Source organism: Tenrec ecaudatus, chromosome 13 (assembly GCF_050624435.1).
Source record: "Tenrec ecaudatus isolate mTenEca1 chromosome 13, mTenEca1.hap1, whole genome shotgun sequence".
Lineage (NCBI taxonomy): Eukaryota > Metazoa > Chordata > Mammalia > Afrosoricida > Tenrecidae > Tenrec > Tenrec ecaudatus.
Genome location: NC_134542.1, coordinates 35,667,321 through 35,687,413, shown reverse-complemented (window position 1 = coordinate 35,687,413; position 20,093 = coordinate 35,667,321). Strand labels below are relative to the sequence as shown.

At 40.1% G+C, this 20,093-nt stretch overlaps 1 protein-coding gene across 6 annotated transcripts in view; it reads left to right on the top strand.

Annotated features, from left to right (window-relative positions):
- The window catches only part of ABI2 (abl interactor 2), a 110,673-nt gene that overhangs the window by 68,373 nt on the left and 22,207 nt on the right, over window positions 1-20,093 (top strand). For 2 of the 6 annotated variants that reach the window (XM_075530258.1, XM_075530257.1), the window contains exons 4-8: window positions 1,856-1,953; window positions 4,804-4,950; window positions 5,627-5,751; window positions 7,094-7,276; window positions 16,549-16,707. In XM_075530258.1, coding sequence (XP_075386373.1) covers window positions 1,856-1,953; window positions 4,804-4,950; window positions 5,627-5,751; window positions 7,094-7,276; window positions 16,549-16,707 — 712 coding nt within the window. The remainder of the gene's footprint in view (window positions 1-1,855; window positions 1,954-4,803; window positions 4,951-5,626; window positions 5,752-7,093; window positions 7,277-16,548; window positions 16,708-20,093) is intronic. The other 4 variants (XM_075530256.1, XM_075530254.1, XM_075530255.1 and 1 more) reach the window with 2 other exon arrangements.

Below are 20,093 nucleotides of genomic sequence, written 5' to 3'. Positions count from 1 at the left end.
TGGCATTTTACTTTTAAAATATGATCAGTATATAGGCAGTTCCTTGGTTACAAATGTCTAGCATATGTATAACCTATAGCTACTGTACAAGTCAACCCCATGAAACCTATCAGTAAAATTCCTGGTACATACAATGGTTCGTAATGATAAATAGGTACTACTTTGCGCGTGCATCTCAATTTTATTATGCTAAAGATGTTTTAGTGATCTGGAAGTATTTTTAAAAGTGTTTTCTATGCATCAAATAGTAGTCTATATACTGTATATACGAACCATACCTAACTGTTCCGATGTACGTACAAATTAGAGCAAATGATAGGTTGAGGAGTGGGACTCGTTTGTAATCTGGGCACTGCCTATACCCTCTGCTTATTGTTGAGGGAGAGAGCAAGGATAAGTTACTCTTTCTTCTTTCTTGATAGCCACTTTGTTTTGTGTTCATTGTTTAAAAACAACAAAATGATTACAGATGAATGCTTCATGTACAAATATTGGCATCTCAAAGGTATCATTTGTCATGAAAGATTGCTTTAACATCACACACAACGTGTTCACTGGCCTATTCGTTTGAAGTTGTTTCAAGGGGGCTTCAGAAAGTTTGTGGAAAAAGAGACTTAAAATATAATAGAATTTTCAAAAGATCCGTTAGAAGCCCTCTCATCTGATTTCTTTCCTATCTAAATAACAATTAGGATTTATTTTTATACTTAAGAAATCCACCTAAGCCGAAGTTAGAGGTCTTTTAAATACTTTGTACATGATTGTTACGAGTTCTTATCATTGATATTTGGAGATTATCAGTGTGTTCTACTTTCAGTGCTTTAACGTCTTGCACTTCCATGTTCAAGTACAGCCTGAATACCTGAGACCCATTTGGGAGCTTGAAAATAGGGTCAGATGTGAAAACTTTATGTCGAACATTAAATTTAAACACTCACTAATCTCATTCAATTTGAGATTGTGAGTGATTTGTGTTGTCTCCTTAAGAGATCCAGATTTCTAGAGCTGTTGTTATTCAGTGCTGATTTACTCCTTTGGTGGCATCTATTGTCCAGGTTACACTTGCTTTTTTTGTGTGGGGGTAGACTAGTGAGTGGAATCACGGGTGAGTTTTGACTTAGAACTTTGTAATATCTCTTTCATGCCTAAACTGACCTTCACGTTGGGCTTGAGAGGTCCACTTCCCCGAGAGCTGGGGCAATGCCCCCGGCCCCTGCGCGGGCGTAGGGACGGGATTACCTCAGCCCTCGATCTTCTAGTTCATATATTTAGGAACCTGTCTTGAGCTTCTAGCAGTTTGCAGGTAGGTGATTCCTGTTTAAGAGAATATTAAAGCAGATTTATTTATAATAATAAAGTTTTCTGTTATACAATTTAACTTTTATATCCTTTAGTTACAGTGGACCGTATGCATATTGCATATTATTATTTGGGAAACATCTTGTTTTAAATGGTTTACTTGCTATCAAAAAAATAGGGAAGTGCTTAAATGCATTATTGCTTCTAAGTTACTTTTATAAAATTAAAAGTTTAAGTAGTTATCCTATTGATTTTTAGTTGATTTTAATATCAAATAGTCTAACCAGTGATCTGTTGGTGTGATGGCCTAATGGCAAATACAGTCTTTGTACACGAGCTTAAATTATTGGAAAAATCTCATGTTAGGAAGAGTCCTTTGAGTACAACTGTAGAACGACAGTAGAGTAGAAATTGCATATGAAATGCATGGCCTCTAATACGTTTCCTGTGTAAGCCTTCCCTCTTCATTTGTTAAATAGCATAGCATTGTTTCCCCGAAGTACCACATCATTCCACTGCATACAGTTTAAGTTGAGGTTTCCTCAAAATTTTTTAGGTGAGTACCCAGAATATGAAGATGGGTGGGCTGCCGCGTACAACACCTCCAACTCAGAAGCCTCCCAGCCCCCCATTGTCAGGGAAAGGGACACTTGGGTGAGTATGTAACTAAGCCATCACTAAAACCATTTCATGTAGTAGTGTTGTGTGAAAACTAGACACTACATATGTAGACTTATTTTTGAATATTTAAAGACAATGTTTTCTCCCGAGGATTACCTTTTTTTGTGTGTACCTTTCCCCTCTTCTGAGTCATTTGTACTTTAAAAGATACTTGAAATTGTTATAGTAATGGATTTTAAAGTTAAGGGAATATTCTGGCCCGGGTTCATGGCTTATTATAAATTGGCATCTAATTTTTAATTCCAAATTTTCCAGAAATTTTTTAGCCTTACTACATTTTAACTTTATTCTTCTGAAGAAGGCTATTTAAATTATAAAATTCTGTGTAACCTGTGTTGGTATAAGAATATTGAGCTTTAGTTTAAGGATGCAGCTTTTTGGGCTCTGGATTTGACTTTTAGCAAAAGATAATTAATGAAAAAGCTTGCCTTTTCTATAAAGCCATGTTAGTTTATAGTGGTTTATCATTATTGACACTTGTGATCTAGTGGATGTAATACATCCTGGAAGCCAGATGACTAAAATTCTCATCTAGTTCTGTTGCTGACTCTGTGGTCCCTTATAGTCAGCCTCTCTCAGCAGCTCAGTTTTTTCATCTGTAAAAGGGGGTAATATTGTCCTCTATCATTAAGGGACACTGTGCTACAAATTGGATTTTTAAAAGATGCCTAAGACAAAGACAAAAATGCTTTGAGAACCATTGGCTTTTTGTTCTGTGCTTGAAAGCTTTTCTCTAACAATCTTGTGTTTGGCCCCCTCACCAAAAAAAAACCTAACTCCAGGGCTGCGGGTCAGGATAGGTCAGAAATGAGAGAAGATACAACAGAAAGGGTGATGTTGGAAGATGAATTGTAATTAGGATGGAGGGCGATAGAGGAACAAAATGAATTTCAGCCAGGAATAGGATGGATTTGTTTGCTATGGATAAAAAATTCTTAAGAAGCTAGCGGACCAAGTGACATTTGAACTTCAGGTTAGACGGTAGCTGACATGGTAGAGTATAATTGTTCTGGAGAGAGATCCAGGGGAAATACTTGTTTAATGTTCCTGTGGAACATGTATATTTCTCTCACATGTGGTGTCTTTAACAGATTTTGTTTTATTTTCAATCAAGACTGTAGTCTCTAGTGAAATAGAATTTTCTATTCTCAAATTTTGAACATTCACTGATATGCCAATATTTGCTTTTCCTGTTATTCACAAGAAGTCCACAGGGCTTTTGGAGACCAGAATTGCTGCACCCCCCGGGTTGATGGCTGCTGCCTGGCTTTTCCGCAGTTTCTGCCCAGCCACGGGTTTCGTTCTCTGCCCTAGCTGTGTACGGTTTTCTTATCATTGCCATCACTGTACACGCTCAGTGAGCAAAGATTGTCTCCTTAGATAAACAGAACGTTTTTATTGTCTAGGAAAAACGGTATGGGAAATCAGATGTTTTTATTGTCTAGGAAAAACGGTATGGGAAATCAGATGTTTTTATTGCCTAGGAAAAATGGTGTGGAAATCGGAAAATAATTAATTTTTTATTTTACTGTTTTTAATATAATTTCAGAGATGCCTAAATTTTTTAGTATTTTAAATTCAGTCTTAAAATTCCCTTTTCTTTCTTTGGCTCTATGTCACACCCAGTGTCCCTTACTAGTTTTCATTGTGCATGTGTTGAAGGAGGCCTGGATGGCAGTGCAGTGGCCATGGGGCCATTGAAAGTGAACTCTTCCCGAAAGCAAGGAGCTGTAACTCAAGTGACCCTGGAGAACGGTCTTTACAGGAACCTCGGGGCCCTTTGGGAAAGTGAGACACTGGGAAATCCAAAAGTCCAAAGAGCAGCATCACTTTAAGGAAAGAAAACTCACTAGTTTTTATATCTTGAGGTTCTAATTTGTTTTTGAAATCAGACTCATTAATTTTATGTTGGTTATGTATGTATACTGTTAAATAGAATCCAGGAAGCCTGAAGATGCCGCTTTTCTGCATGTAAGTCACACAGTCAACCGGGCGCGTGCACACGGCGCATGTCGGAGGAAGCGCCCTAGCACGTGTTCCTGGGGTTCCGACCCGGTGTACGAGCGCTGCTCCAGGGATCGGTAGCGTCCCAGAGCGGATCTGGCTTCCTGTCAGAATGCCTCTCACTCTTCTCCTCGCCCTTTACCCCCCTCTTCCTTTAAAAGGGAAATTTCAGGTCAGGGTGTCTTTACCTTTTTTCTTTTAAATGTCAAACCATGAGGAAGGTAAGAGAAAAGAGGTGAAAGTGGAAGGTGAGGGAGAAGGTAAGGCTGTCAACTGGAAGGTGGTTAGCTAAAATCGTGTATTTCTGAATTGGTAGAGTTTAATTTCTGTATATTGTGTGGACAGAGAAGTGAGTTCTAGCTGCTTTGGATCGTCAGTATGGGAGTCGAGAGCCACATTTCTAGATTTGCGCAGTTTGTCTTTGAGTTTGTTTGGTTATGAGGGAGATGTGTCAAGAAGAAAATTGGTGTGTTCATGCAGTGCAGTTGAGAGACTTCAGCATAGTGTTAAGATAATTGCTTTGAGTGGAAACATGAAGTGGTGTGCGCTCTGAGAACGAGTGAACAAAATTGCATGAGCACGGGGAAATGAGGTTGGAGACTTCAAAACAACACAAAACAACACAAAAACCAATACTCCTCAAAATCCTAATGGCGGAGAAGTGATGTTCTGGGAAAGACTGACAATTGGTAGTTGGGTTATGCTAAAACACGTTTTCCTACCTTTGATGACAAATGGTATTTCACTACTGGCAACTCTTTGAGTTTCTTGTGCCGAAACTTGCCTAATCACACACTACATCCGCTCTTCTTTTTGTAGGCGGCACTCCCCCTATCGCACACTGGAGCCAGTGCGTCCTCCAGTGGTTCCAAACGATTACGTCCCTAGCCCAACCCGAAATCTGGCCCCCTCGCAGCAGAGCCCTGTGAGGACAGCTTCTGTGAATCCAAGAAATCGAACGTACAGGTATCTTCTCGACCGCAGCGCAGAATGTGACGGTCACGGGGCCAGACTCTGTTCAATTAACTCGAGTTAAATCGCTTTCATTCTTCAAGGACTGAGTTCTTTTCCTCACTCTACTCCCCTAAACCTCATCTGATTCCACCTCTCTCTCCTCATGTTCTGATGCAACTTTGAACAGTTAGGAAGTTGAACAAGGACAGACATATTAAAATGGAAACTCTTTCCAAGGTTTATAGTTTAGTTGACCTGCAAGAAAATCGTGGACCAGATGTTATTTTTTGGTGGAACTTTACAGATGAAAAACTATATACGATATAATATTAATGTGAGAGCTAGTGTATGAAGATATCATTATAAAGTAAAACTAAGTCTTCTTAGGAAAATCACATTTTCATTTCAAAGAACTATCTTCAGATAGGCATGACATTGGACTGTAAGAAGGTAATACTTACAATGCGTTGAGTCCCAACACTTGTCATTTTTGTATTTATAGAGAAAAATTCAGTTTTCATTCTCATTTCTTTAATACTTGTATGATAAGATATGGTCAAACACCAATTTCTTACATTCTTAAAGTAGTAGACTTCTGGTTCCTCTCTCCTGTAGCTGTAATCATTTCAGAAATGTTGATGGCAGCTGACTGTAAACGCCCGTGTCTCGGTGGCTCTTCTCTCTCTAGCAGCAGTGGGAGTAGTGCAGGAAGCCACCCGAGTAGCCGGAGCAGCAGCCGGGAGAACAGCGGCAGTGGGAGCGTGGGGGTTCCCATCGCTGTTCCCACCCCGTCTCCGCCCAGTGTCTTTCCAGGTAAAACACCAGTGGTGCTCCATCTTCACCTGTCCTCTCCCAATTTGAGTTCATTTTGAGTTTTACAGTGGACTTTTTTCATAATCCGGATTTTTTTCCCCTTCTAGGACTCCATAAATATCGGGAAATCCTTATACATGTAGTCTTTTTAACCAAGTGATTTGTAAGTTTTTGTCTTCTGCATTTCTTATGTTAGCTGGTTTTACCCTTTGCTGCTGTGACTCAGTTGGTGCTTGAGCTTCCAGGTACCCACTCGGTATGAGTGAGATGTTTAATTTCTGCTGATACCATGAGCAGTGCATGCCTTTGGCCGCAATGAGTACTTAGCCTAAGAATCATCTTGCTGCACAAAGGACCAGCACATTTAAAAGTATACCCAGTCCTCGCTGATTGACTGTCTTGTGATATGACACTCCACAGTTATGACCATGGACAAACAGCTCCATTCAACTGTTGCCTGTGGTAATCATGTACACCGGCAGCAGAGAGCTGAGGGGTAAGGCCACATTACGCTGGCTGTAATGGTTAAGGTTATGTGCCAATTTGATTAGGCCATAATTCATAGTGGCTTGGCAGTTCTGTAATGATGTCACTTGGCAGTTATGTAAAGATGTGTTGTTCATCTCCCATTTGTGATCTGATGTGGTCATCCTTCATTTTCCTACAAGACTGATTTTTGCATCACCTGGTCTTTGGCATCTTTAATCATGCCGATAAATGGGAAGATGGGTACAGTCTTAAATTTAGATGACTTTGGAGCTTGGAGTCTGTCATGGTGCCCTCTTTCTCTGATGTAGACCAACATACTTATTTGACCTGAGGACCCAAGGTTTTAAAAGCATGACACAAATAAGGCTAGGATAGAATATTAAATGTTTAATGTATTTAAAATAGTGAGATAGTTTTTTAATTTGAGAAAGGAGTTTTTAAAAACTTGATAAAATGCTTACGCCTGGAATCCATGCTTACGTTCTGATTTTTATGATTCAAATGGAATATTGCTACTTTCTAGTGTGCTCTACCTAGCTTTGTACAGTGTTTACAGAATGTTATAATATAACAATATAAAGGGAACACTTTTCTTCCAGAGTAGCAGTTTTCAGGTAAAAAAAAAAAACCAACTTTGTTTTTCATGAATCTTCCCCAGAGCATCTTGAATTATTTGCTGCATACCTAATAATCCTTTAACCGAGCCTCATTCTTTTTTTTTATTTTCAACATTCTCTCTCTTTTGTTTAGTGCCAAGCACTGAATATCTAACACTAAATCCTCTGTCGCCTTTTGGAATCCTGCCTGATGTTACTGTTGGTCCTTAATGCTGCTTTTACCTCTCTCCCCTCAGCCCCTGCTGGCTCTGCTGGCACCCCTCCCCCGCCTGCCACGGTGGCATCTGCCCCCACCCCTCCCGCTCCCGCCACTGCCCCTCCCTCCACTGCCCCAGACGCTGCTGCAGGGGGGGCCCAGACCCTTGCTGATGGCTTCACTTCTCCAACTCCCCCTGTTGTTTCTTCCACTCCCCCTACAGGTGAGTAGGGCCTAATCCTTAGCAGGCAAATTCACTCCTCTCTGTTCTCTTACGTGGAGCTCTGGCCTTAGGATTTAAACTTTGAAACATTTTTTGATGTGATTGTAGTTCGTATTAAGAAATCTTTTGAAAAGTAATGCATTACCTATAAAATGAGATGATTAAAAATTAGAATTTCGGGGACGAAATTTTGTGAGGGAACATTTTTATATTTTTCCTGAAAGTCTGATTGCTCAAATTCCATTTAGTAGAGATTTGTAAATTAAATGTGGAGTCATCGTCTATGTGGTACTGAACAGCTCCCATGAGAAAAAGGGTTTGTTACTGGTTACTGACAGAAAAGCCTGTGGGATAATTCTAGGGCGTATTTTACAGCGTTACGAGTTTTCACGTGTAAGAGTGTTTAATGCAGCAGTTTGACAGTCTCTGTAAGTCGATGTTAATAACAATTTGCTTTGTATTGGGAAATAATAGAAAATGGACTTTTTTATACTTTCAGGGTTTACCTGACTGGTGTTTTAGTTTACAGTTGCACCTAAACTCTGTTTTGGTAGGGAAGACCTGAACACTCCATGGTCTCAAAGTATGTCGCCACACAGTTCACTGTCACGCTGGGTGCAAGCTATTATCAGCACGTATGTGCTGGGGCACCCACCCCCTTCACGTTTGTGGTTTTTAGGTGCTATGGAGTCATTTCCAGCTCATGGGAACCCTGTGCTCAACAGAGTGAAACGCTGCCTGTCCCCGTCCCGCCCAGTGTGTCCTGGTTTAGCTTGCTCCTAACGTGCTTCATAGCGCACTCTCAGCTCTTTGGGTATAACTAGCTGCTTATGTGTTTCTGAAGGCATGTTTAGCTAAAATGGATTTTGGATTGTGTTTTATGGGATGGCTTCTAAAATAACACTTTCAAATTGTTGTAAAAATATAGATAATATCATATTTGCCAATTTACCATTTTCACCTATACACAGTTCAGTGAGATCAGTTATGTCAATCCTACAGCCATATAGACAATCATGTAGACAATTATCATTGTCTTTTGCCAAAACTTCCACCCCCACAAACAGAATCTCAGTGCTTCTGAAATAATCATCTCCCTATCCTCCCACCCAAGACCTCTTTAAAGTATAGAAGAGCAAGGACGTTACTTTCAGTATTGAGGTTCACCTGACCCAAGCAATGGTGTGTTCTCTATTGCTTCATATACACGTGAAAGGTGGACATGGAATAAGGAAGACCAAATAAGAATTGACGCATTTTGAATCGTGGTGCTGGAGAAGAATATTGAAAGTGTCCTGGACTGCCAGAAGGACAAATTGATCTGTGTTGGAAGAAATACAGTCAGAGTGCTCCAAAGAGGCGAGGTTGGCAAGACTTCATCTTCTGTTTGGACACATTGTCAGGGGAGATCAGTCCCTGGAGAACGACATCTTGCGCGGTCAATGGAGAGACGGAGAAGGAGGAGAAGGCTGTCAGCGAGAGGGCTGGCAGACACAGGGGCCGCATCGACGGGCGCAGGCCGAGGAACAGCTGTGAGGGTGACGCAGGGCTGGGCTGTGTTTTGTTCTGCTGTGCACGGCTCGTTAGGAGTTGGAGCCAACTTGATTGCACTTAGCAACAACATCCTCCCTCGCCCACCGCATCTGCCTATCTGTGTTCTTCCTATTAGTACTCAGATTCCCATTGTAATTGTCTTAACTTCATTTAATGTCAGTGCATAATGTGAACCTGGGCTATTCTTTAATCTACATATAACTCTTTAGGCCAGATTAACTAGTTAAACATAGAAATCTTGTTCTTCCTCCACATCAATTTAAGAAAGAATGTGTCTTGAAGGTGACTGTAGGCCTAGAGAGGACAAATCAGCATTTTAGTTATTAAATAGCTTAATAACAGATACTTGGTTCATAGTCTGCATTGCATAAACCTTTGTTATATGAATGGATAACATCTTGTTTTTGTTAAGAATACAGAGAGCAAAACATACACCAAGTCAATAGCTACTGTGCGTACAACTTACGGACACGGATTCTGTTCTCCTAGTTCATCCTTCTTTTCTGAGTGGGCCTCCCTCTTTAGAGTAACCCCGCTGTCCTCTGCAGTTCCTAGTTTATCTTCGGAGTGACTGTTAATTGTAGCCCATGATAGATCTTAAAGGAACATGATGTTCAAGGCCTTTTTACCAATTAAGCTAAACCAGGTGTCCTCAAACTATGGCCCACAGGCCACATGCGACCCGCCAAGGATATTTATCCAGCCTGCAGGGTGTTTTTGCCCTCTTTTTTTTTTTTTACTTCAAAATAAGATATGTGCTGTGTGCATAGGAATTTATTCATAGTTTTTTTTTTAACTATAGTCCGGCCCTCCAACGGGTCTGAGGGACAGTGAATTGGCCCCCTGTTTAAAAAGTTCAAGGTCCCCTGAGCTAAACTGTCATGCATTGGGTTGTTGAGCGTGAGGCTGGTTAGTTAGAACCCACCAGGATGGGGCTTTCTGCTCCTGTCAAATGTACAGCGTTGGCAATCGTTGGGAGTAGTTCTCTTCTGCTCTGAGTCAGAGTCGATTTGATGGCAGTAGATTGTCAGAAGCTCATACTTGGGCAAAGATTATTTCAAGCATTCTTTCAGCCTCCATGAATCTAGAAAGTCTGCAGTTTATGGGGAATTTTAAATTCTGTTCTGCATACGCTTCCCTTTTTATTAGCATTCTGTTATAGGTTCTTTGATCACAATGTTCAGTAAAGATATGGAGGGAGGGGTCAAAGAAAAGAGGACCTGATGCAAAGGGCTTAAGTGGAGAGCAAATGCTTTGAGAATGATTGGGGCAGGGAATGTATGGATGTGCTTTATACAATTGATGTATGTATATGTATGGATGGTGATAAGAGTTGTATGAGCCCCTAATAAAATGTAAAAAAAGAAAAGAGCAAAAAAAGAAAGAAAATGATTAGGGCAAAGAATGTACAGATGCTTTATACAGTTGACGTATGTATATGTATGGATGGTGATAAGAGTTGTATGAGCCCCTAATAAAATGTAAAAAAAAAAAAAAGACATTTTGAAAAGGAAAAAAAAAAGATAGTGCAGCACGATTTAGCTCTTCTGGTCTCGCGACAATGCAGACATTGTTCCTGAGCGCAGGTAGCCATGCATCCCATCTCCTGTTAGTCCTGTTCCGGACTCTGCTTGCTCTCTTCCAGGTGAATAGAGACCAAAACCCAGGCACTACGCAGCAAACTAGAATAGGAGAACGAAACCCATAATTCAGCCGATGTCCTGGCCCTTCTAATGAAGCTGTGACTCTGTTTTGAGCATGCAGTTCTGTGAGTTTTGACAATCAGAGTTTAGGACAATTCTGTCAACCCAAAATATTTCTCCATGTTCCTTTTTCAGTCAACCCTTCCTTTCCACCCTCAGTCCCTTAGATAGTTTTTTAAAATTATTTTATTAGGGCTCATACAACTCTTAATTATCACAGTCCATACATACATCAGTTGGGTAAAGCACATTTGTACATTCATTGCCCTTGTCATTCGCAAAACATTTGCTCTCCACTTAAGCCCCTGGCATCAGCTCCTCATTTTCCCCCTCCCTCTCCACTACCCCCTCCCTCATGAATCTTTGATAATTTATAAATTATTATTTTGTCATATCTTTGCCTATCCAACGTCTCCCTTCACCCACTTTTCTGTTGTCCATACCCCAGGGAGGTCACATGTAGATCCTTGGAATTGGTTCCCGCTTTCCAACCCACCCCCTCTACCCTCCCATATCACCACTCACACCACTGGTCCTGACGGGTTCATCTGTCCTGGGTTCCCTGTGTTTCTAGTTCCTCTCTGTACCAGTGCACATCCTCTGGTCTAGCCAGACTTGCAAGGTAGGATTCGGATCATGATAGTGTGTGTGTGTAGGGAAGGAAGCATTTAGCAACTAGAGGAAAGTTGTATTTTTCATTGTTGCTACATCGCACCCAGTCTGGCTCGTCTCCTCTCCGAGACACCTCTGCAAGGGATCTATAGTGGCCTACAAATAGGCTTTGGGTCTCCACTCCACACTCCCCTCTTAATTCACGATGGTAAGATTTTTTTGTTCTGATGATGCCTGATACCTGATCCCTTCAGCATCTCGTGATCGCACAGGCTGGTGTGCTTCTTCCATGTGGGCTTTGTTGCTTCTGAGCTAGATGGCCGCTTGTTTATCTTCAAGCCTGTAAGACCCCAGACGCTATATCTTTTGATAGCCCGGCACCATCAGCTTTCTTCACCACATTTATTTATTCACCCGCTTTGTCTTCAGCGATTGTGTTGGGAAGGTGAGCGGTGAGCATCATAGAATGCCAATTTAATAGAAGAAAGTATTCTTGCATTGAGGGAGTTCTTGAGTGGAGGCCCAAAGTCCTTCTGCTACCTTAACACTAAACCTTTAAATGTAGGCACATAGATCTATTTCCCCATCTTCATATATAAATATATTTGCATATGTACATGTCTTTATCTTGACCTGTATAAATGCTCCTTGCCTCCCAGCTCTTGCCTCTTATTTCCTTCAACTTTCCTCCGGTCCCCCCATCATGCTCAGTCCGCACCTGGCTTTTATAAGAATATGGTGTAAATGGAAACAGAGAATAAAGTAGCTTTTTTCGTGTGGCCTTCTCTTTATTTATTTATTTATTTATTAAATTTTAACAATTTATTGGGGCTCATACAATTCTTTTCACAGTTCATATATATACATACATCAATTGTATAAAGCACATCTGTACAGTCTTTGCCCTAATCATTTTTTTCTCTTTTCTTCTTTTACATTTTATTAGGGACTCATACAACTCTTACCACAATCCATACATATACATACATCAATTGTATAAAGCACATCCATACATTCCCTGCCCCAATCATTCTCAAGGCATTTGCTCTCCACTTAAGCCCCTTGCATCAGGTCCTCTTTTTTTTCCTCTCCTCCCTCCCCATTCCCCCCTCCCTCATATGCCTTTGGTAATTTATACATCGTTGTTTTGTCATATCTTGTCCGGATAGGGCAAGATATGACAAAACAATCGTGTGGCCTTCTTATCGTAAGGCATTTGAGATTTCGTTACATGGCTTCAGGTGTTGGTCTTTGCTCTGTTTTCCTGAGCAGCATGTTGCTGTACTCGTGAACCACAGTGGTTTGCTCCTATCTTCTCTCAGGGAACATTTGGATGATTTCCAGGTTTAGGTAATTTCCAGAGTTAGGTTTCTGTGTGAATATAAGTTTTAATTTCACTTAAATAAATATCTAGGAACGAAGTTTGCTGGTGATACGTGTATAAACTGACGAACTTTTCTTAAGTGGCGGTAACGTTTCGTACCACGACGAGTGTTGTGTGTGATGTCACCTGAGGCAGTTGTCCAGTTGTTGCTTAGATAGCTTTAGATGGTCCGTCCAGAATAACCACCCATGTGAGCATCTTCTCATGTACCGATGTGCCATCTATCTGTCTTTGGTCAGTCACCTGCTCAAAGGTTTGCCTCTTCCCTTCCTTAATAGAGTTACTTTAAAAAAACCTTTAGAGTGTTTTCAGAGTGTGGCAGGTCTTCATTTTTGTTAAGTTTGCATTACTTTTGCTTTTATAGACATTGTACCTAAAGACACGCTACCTTACAGCCACCGATTTTGTCTTGTGTTTCTTCCAGAAATTTTCAGTTTTATGTTTTGTCATTAGGGTTGTGACACTTAAATTACTTTTTTTTAAAAAACCCAAAGCAAGTAAATGTCTTATTAATAGTGTAGATAAAGTCTCTCCGATATAACGGCTTTGAATCAATATGACCTTATGAACGGGCTTGAAGTTCATGGAAAAGATGGAATTAAAAGACTGATATTTTTGAAGGTCTCGTGTTTTTAAAATTTATAATGTGTTAGTCATCAGATGTTTTGAAATCCAGTAATCTAAAGTTTATTGTTAACATTAATTAACATACTAGTTAACAAACTAAATATTAATTAGTAAAATACCAATATATTTCTAACTTGGTGGATCAAAAGTCTAAATATGTCTTTTGATTGATCAGTTTGTTATGTTTATAAGAAGTTTTGATATTCAGTTATGTGTAAACTAATACTTCAGGTTTTTATTGAACAGGAAGGTTTTTGAGGTTTTGAAACTATTATGTCTGAGAAGATTAAATAACATAGCAGAGCTTGTGCTTTTCTAAAACACAAAATACTTTACATGAATCTCTGAATCAAAGTTTGATAACATCTATTGAATTTCTAAAGATTAATTTTAGTCAAATAAGTCTCACTTAAAACCATGGATACGATAAAAACGCCTAAACCATGTTTTTGTCTCTTTTCTTCCTTTCTGATCCCTTCCTCTCGTTCCTCCATTCTACCTTCCTCTTTCCTTTGCTCCTCCTCTGCTCCCCCTTCCCCTTTCCTGCCTGCGGGAGTACCTCTCCTTGGGAGCTCCAGAGCTGTGGATCGTGCATGCATGTGCCCTCTGTCTCTGTCTTTCTGTCCCCCCCCAAAAAAGCTTTTACCTGAATGATTGTAAGTAGAATTGAGGTCAAGAAAATGTAGAGATCAGATTGAATTTAAGAAACTGAATGGATTAAAAATGTGTCTCTCCAGTTGACAATAACTACTGAAGAACTTTCTGGAAAATTATTAAAATAGATAATACATTTGTATAAGTGATATTAAAATAACATTTTAATTTACTTTTGGATCTTAGCTTTTATCTAGTAACTGTAAACTTCTAAAACTATATTTATGTTCTATCGACACATAATCCACATATATAAATTCAGTAAATTAATCATATCTAGAAGAGCTGAACAATCACCACAATAATCACTTTGAGAACATTTTCATCTTGTACTTTTTGCTATTAGCTCCCCATTTTGCTTCAACCTCCCCTGCCATACACCGCCAAGGAACCATTAATCAAGGTACTGTCTCTGGTTTCACCAGTCCTGGATTTCATGTACTCAAACAAACAAACAAACAGAAGCTAACAAAAATAATACAAAAGTCTCAACTGAAAAAAAGCAGGAAACATTAAAAACTAAAAGAACTTTCAAATAGGTCAAAAGAGTCTAATTGGAAGATGAGGTGTTAATCTTCAGTCTCACTATGCTGCAGTCCGTTTGCAGTGCAGTCTGATGAGAGCCGGCTATTCACATCCCTAGTCTGTAGTCAGCGGATTCACCAGATGTAATCCCTGTTAGTTCCCCTTCACTGTTGCTCCTTTTTAAAACAAGTAATATGTTATAAGGGAGATCAAATAGGATAGTACATTTTCTTTCACCTAACTACATCTACCATTACAGTTTCTATCGTGCTGTCTGTCTGATAACAAGGCCTTCCACTATGGTAGGAGGGTTATTCCTAGAGGCTTAATCTATGTGTGGACTCTGCAAATGGATTTTGGGCTTCTGTTGTTGTCCATAGCCTTCTGCAATCTGAAAATTTACGCTCTGACACCAGTCCCTCTTTTAGATTTGAATTACTCACAGTTCTTGGGTCACGCAGGCGTCTGTTCTTCTTCCGTGTGAACTCAGTTGGCACCGCACTTAGATGACTGCTTGTTTGAAGACAAACCTTAAGGACTCCAGATAGCATTCTTTCTGGTAGCCAGGCACCATCTAGTTTCCTCACCACCCTTTTGCAGTAGCACCCATATCTTCAGTAATCTCTTCATGAGAACAAGCATCAATTGGACTTGTTACAAGAATTAATTGGGTGGGGAAACTTAAAAAAATCCTAGACTGGGGCTAGAATCAAATGTAAGTCCGAAATCCTTTCATTGCCTCCGGCTTGTATATGTCTCTGGATCACCTTGGCAAGTTTGCTATCATTTTATGTTAGAGAACATTATCAATCATCTCCTTGGGGTATACAGTAATTCTACTGTGAGAGTGTCATTAATTTCGCCAGTGGTATAGAATTTAAAAAGCAGTTGAGAAAAGGAGATTATGCAAGTACAGACTGGCTATAAACTATAATCCATGAATTATTGACTTGTACAGATTAAGCTCTTACGTGTGTGGGCACTATTTACACAAACAAGGCAAAACTTTCACTGATGTTCATCGACTGTGGCAGAACCAAGCCTAGGTGAACACACATCTCAGTAAAGTGCAGAGCGCATTAACATAGTGTCCCGTGCCATTTTGGGTACCCTTCACAGCGAGAGGTCTGAAACAGTATCTAGTGACTCCCAGCTCTATTAAAGCTCTGTTTTTAAAACAAGTGAATGTCGCTATAAAGGTGGATATTTTTGTTTGAATAAAGATGTTTGTTTTTTTTAATGTATATAAGAGGATAGGTTTACACAGCAAGAAGGAATGTAACAGTCCATTAGTCCACGCAGCAGTACACAGGGTTCAGTTCAACTCACTTTCATGAAACAGTTACTGTACTTGAAGTCCTTCAACTCACATGAACTGCCAGGTCCAAGGTCAAGGACGCAGACAGTGGAGTCCTCCCTCAGGCAAGGGAAGCAGAGTCTGCCCACAGGCAGCAAGCAGCAGAGTGTGTATGCAACAGTCAGTAGCTCAGGAGCCACCAGCATGGCGAAGAAGCAGGTCTCGCTTGAAGGAGCCTCTAGCTCTAGCAACAGGATCCATAGGTTGGCCTCACCAAGCCCACAGGTAGTGTAGCTCACAGGTTAAGGCAGAGAACTAGCTAAAGCAGCAGCACCCTCCAGCATGCTCCGATCACCTGGGAGCCGTAGAGCTGAATAAAGATGTTTTTGATAAAGAATTATGTCACCTGATATTTGTTGCTTAACCGAATTTTCTTTAAAGAAGTGCTTTGGTACTTAGTTTTATTATTATTTTGGGATAAGAGTGTGCCTTATTTTTGAATAAGACAAAGTGTGTCAAACATTTTAAACCACCTGTTCTCCCAAATTATTAAATTTATTCAATTGTCTTGAATTTAGTTTCTAGTATGTTATAGGCTTTTGTTTTTTAAGTCAAGGGCATACATTTCAAGTACTGTGATGATTTTGATACCTTACCAAATGATTAGTTTAAAAAACTCATTAATTTAGGTGTAGCTTTGCCAAACTTAATCAAAAGGTTATGTGTATATTTTCCAGCTTTTGCACCATGCCTTTTTGTATTACAAAGCAGCTTGTGTTTATCAGATAGTAGGTCAATTAGCTAAGCATTGCTATTTTCAGTAATCTTATTAAGATTCAGGCATTGCACCTGAAGTATTTTGTCTGTAATAATTATCTTTGGTTGACAGATTTATAACATTCTGTCCCTCTTTCAGGTCATCCTGTTCAGTTCTACAGCATGAATAGACCTGCATCTCGCCACACTCCCCCAACAATCGGGGGCTCACTGCCCTATAGACGCCCACCTTCCATAACGTCACAAACAAGCCTTCAGAATCAGATGAACGGAGGACCCTTTTATAGCCAGAATCCAGGTTAGATTTTCTTTTACATTCTACTAAAGTGTATCCAGTCAGGTAACTTGAATTGTAAATGCCTGCAACATGACAGTTGGCCAGTACTGTGTGTTGAATGAATGGAATATTGCCTGAGTGCAACGTTGCTAATACTTTCCAAGTCTTTATTTTAAATATCAACACGTGACTTCCAAGTAGGGTTGTATACCTTACGTTTTCTGAACAGAATCCTTTTGATGTGTCGCCGGATATTTGCTTGTTAACTTAATAACTGGGGAACGGTACTTCCTTCTTTTTTAATTAGACATCCGTGCTCTATGAATAGTAAGTAACGAAGTTGAGTGCATGAATAGACTTTAGAAGTGGGAAAAAGGAAATGCCGTATTTGAAGATGCTGTACGCCAGGCAACTTACTGTCCTGATTCTCAGACCAGATCTGTGATGCTGGTCTTGTGTAGATGGAACCCTTGCCAGATCTCACTCACCATCTGTTCCGTTGCACCGTGGCAGACATACGTGTTGCGCTGTATGTACCCACTGTGCTCTGTCCTTGAGGGAAATTGCAGATCTCTGACTGTCTGAGTGTGGTGGGCAGAGACAACCGGCTGTCCGCGGTTGTCTGGATTTTTGCCCCGAGGTGTGCTCGTTTGTGTGCCTTTGATGATCAGTACCTCTTGAACTGTGTGCAGCTGAATTTGTCCACTCTGGTTACTACCCATTGATGAAATCTTAGTTTTATCTTTTGGCATTTTGTAGAAGAAAGCTGGTCCTCCTCCTACCTAAAAACACTTACTAGTTTAAAGAATGCTTTCTATTTACTATCTCCCTGAATGCACTAAATCACTGTGAGGAGTATTTTCGTCTGTATTTCACAGGTGAGGAATTTGCTCATGATGAGGGTTAAGTTGGATTTGAAGTTAGACTTGGGGTTTTATTTATTTTACTGTTATAATAGGCTTCAGACTTTAAAAGCTTTTCTGTTACCCACCTGAGTCATCTTTTTCTGGGGGTGAGATGTCCCCATTGTGTGTAACTTCAATGAGAACCTGGCAGTTTTGCATCGCTCTGTTCGGGGAAGTGTGCTCACCTAACTGTTCCTCATCAAGTGAGTCCCTTAGTCTGAGGCTTTCTTCACTGTTCTGCCTCTCAGCTTGTCAATGCATGCCATACTTCATCCTTTTTCGTCTTACTCAATCTAGACAAGGTGAGTACTCACGGTCTTCATGGGAATGTCCTCCTTTTGCTGCTGTCGTTGATCATTCTTCATGTTTTTAGATATACCACACTTTAACTTCTTTGACAAAGCTTCCTCTTTATAATTCTGCTTTTAAGTGCTGCTTCCTGATCTCACCTACGTGCTTGTGCTGTTTTGTACCTAAAGGCATTTATTATTCTTAAATTTCAGCTGGTTCGTTTTTGCCTGTTTCATAGTTCTGCCGAGCCTAGGCTGTCTCCTGGTGTTCTTAGAAATGTAGGCAGTCCTTAGTGGTCCTACCGCTTTCCTGATCCTCACATGGAGTTTTGACGGGAGGCTGTCCATCCAAGACAGTCTGGTTCCACGATGGAGCACTGCGACCCGCTTCCCTGTCAAAATTCTGGACCACTCTGGGAAGCATGTGCAGTATTTTATACTGTGACACATCCAAATAAACACGAAAATTCCTCAGGTGGAATTTATTTGAAGGATTTTTAAACACATAGATATTTCAGTACTCCTTTGTTAATTTGATTTTAATATACCAGAAAGTATGTGCTAAAGGAAAAATAGCCTTCCCTATGGAATTATTTTAATAGAAGTATTTTTCACACTTACAGATCAGGATTGTTGGATCCTTGGTGTCATGTATTGGTTACTGTTTTTTGTTTTCTTTTTCCTCCTGGTGTAACCCTTAATATTTTCCCCCAAACACTTATTAAGTGTTCATGAAGGTTTAAAAAAAAGTGTTCAAAGAGGTGACTACAATTTTGTTAGTTGGTTAATCAGAGTGCTTTTAGTAAACGTTAAAAATACTTATATATATGCGTATATATTAAGTCTTTTGTTTTGAAAAGCTTGCTTTAGGAATTAATGCTTTACAAGTCAGCATTCAAAGACTTGTAGGTGAACTTTTATTTAATTTGCTTTAGACTATTGTCAAAGTCTCTCATGTGAAAGGGCTTCAGAATCTGGTGGAACAAGTCCACTTTTCCATGAACTTTTTGAAGCCCCTACATATTATTTCCACGGGTCCTTATTTATTTTCACATTTAAAATAATAGAATTCTTAGGTTTTTCTCAACTAACTATTTCCCCAATTTTAACAAAAGGTCTCAGGTGTGTGCTTTATGAAAAAATTTTTTTTCCTCTTGGATCTTTGCCATGGATGAATGCTTCAGAAGAAGCGTGCTGACAGTGGGTTCATATTAATGAAAATTTAACAGGGTTCTGGGCATTTAAGGCCAGGAGCTCCTCTCTTACCAACACGGGCAGGTTCTATCTTCTATGAAAATCAACAGTCTATGGAACCACATCATTATGTAACTGCCAGTTCATAACATTAATTGTTAAACCACTGAGAATCGTGGGCTGGGCAAGCTGATGTAGAACCCTAACTTCACAGCCAGTGTGACTCTTGATTAATCCTTTGTGTTTCCATGCGTCTGCAATGCCGGTAAAATTGTTCAGTCTGACTATTTTGAGTCTTAACGACATACATCTGGCAATAACAAATGCTGGCTGTGATGAACCTCTTTTACAATGATCGTGAAGATGAAGCATCCTATTGAGATAGTTGATTGGTGAGGCATACGTGTTCACATACTGTTTGACCTGCTATTGCAAGGGCAGAATCTGGCTGTTGTTTTACTCACCCAACATAGGGATGAAAATGTGAAACACCGAGTGTATAGTGTCAAGTCCAGGAGCACGGTAATAACTCTAACGGAAGCAAGCTGCTGAAGGCAGCATTTTGACCAGGACATACCTGAAACCTATTTGGGTTTTCATTGTTTCTTAATTAAATTCAGCCAATAAAATAGTAATACCAATGATTTCTTTTCCCAGCAGTGCAGAGAGCTGTTTGTTGAAACACAAAGGATTAATCAAGCGATACGTTTTGACTTTAAATAGGGATTCTGGAGGGGTTTGGATAATCAGCCTGTGGGCCGTGACTCTTTTGGGAGTTGAATGACCCTTTCATGGGAGTTTCCCAATTCATAACAGTAGCAAAATTACAGCTCTGAACTAACAACGAAAATAGTTTTGAAGTTGGCGGACTCACCACACGATGAGGAACTGTATGAAAGGGTCGCGGCATTAGGAAGGTTGAGAACCACTGCTCTAGGCAATTGGAATGCAAAAGTAAGAAACAAGGAATGAGCAGAGTTGGGAAATATCTTGCTTATAGATGGGCTGGGGACCGCCT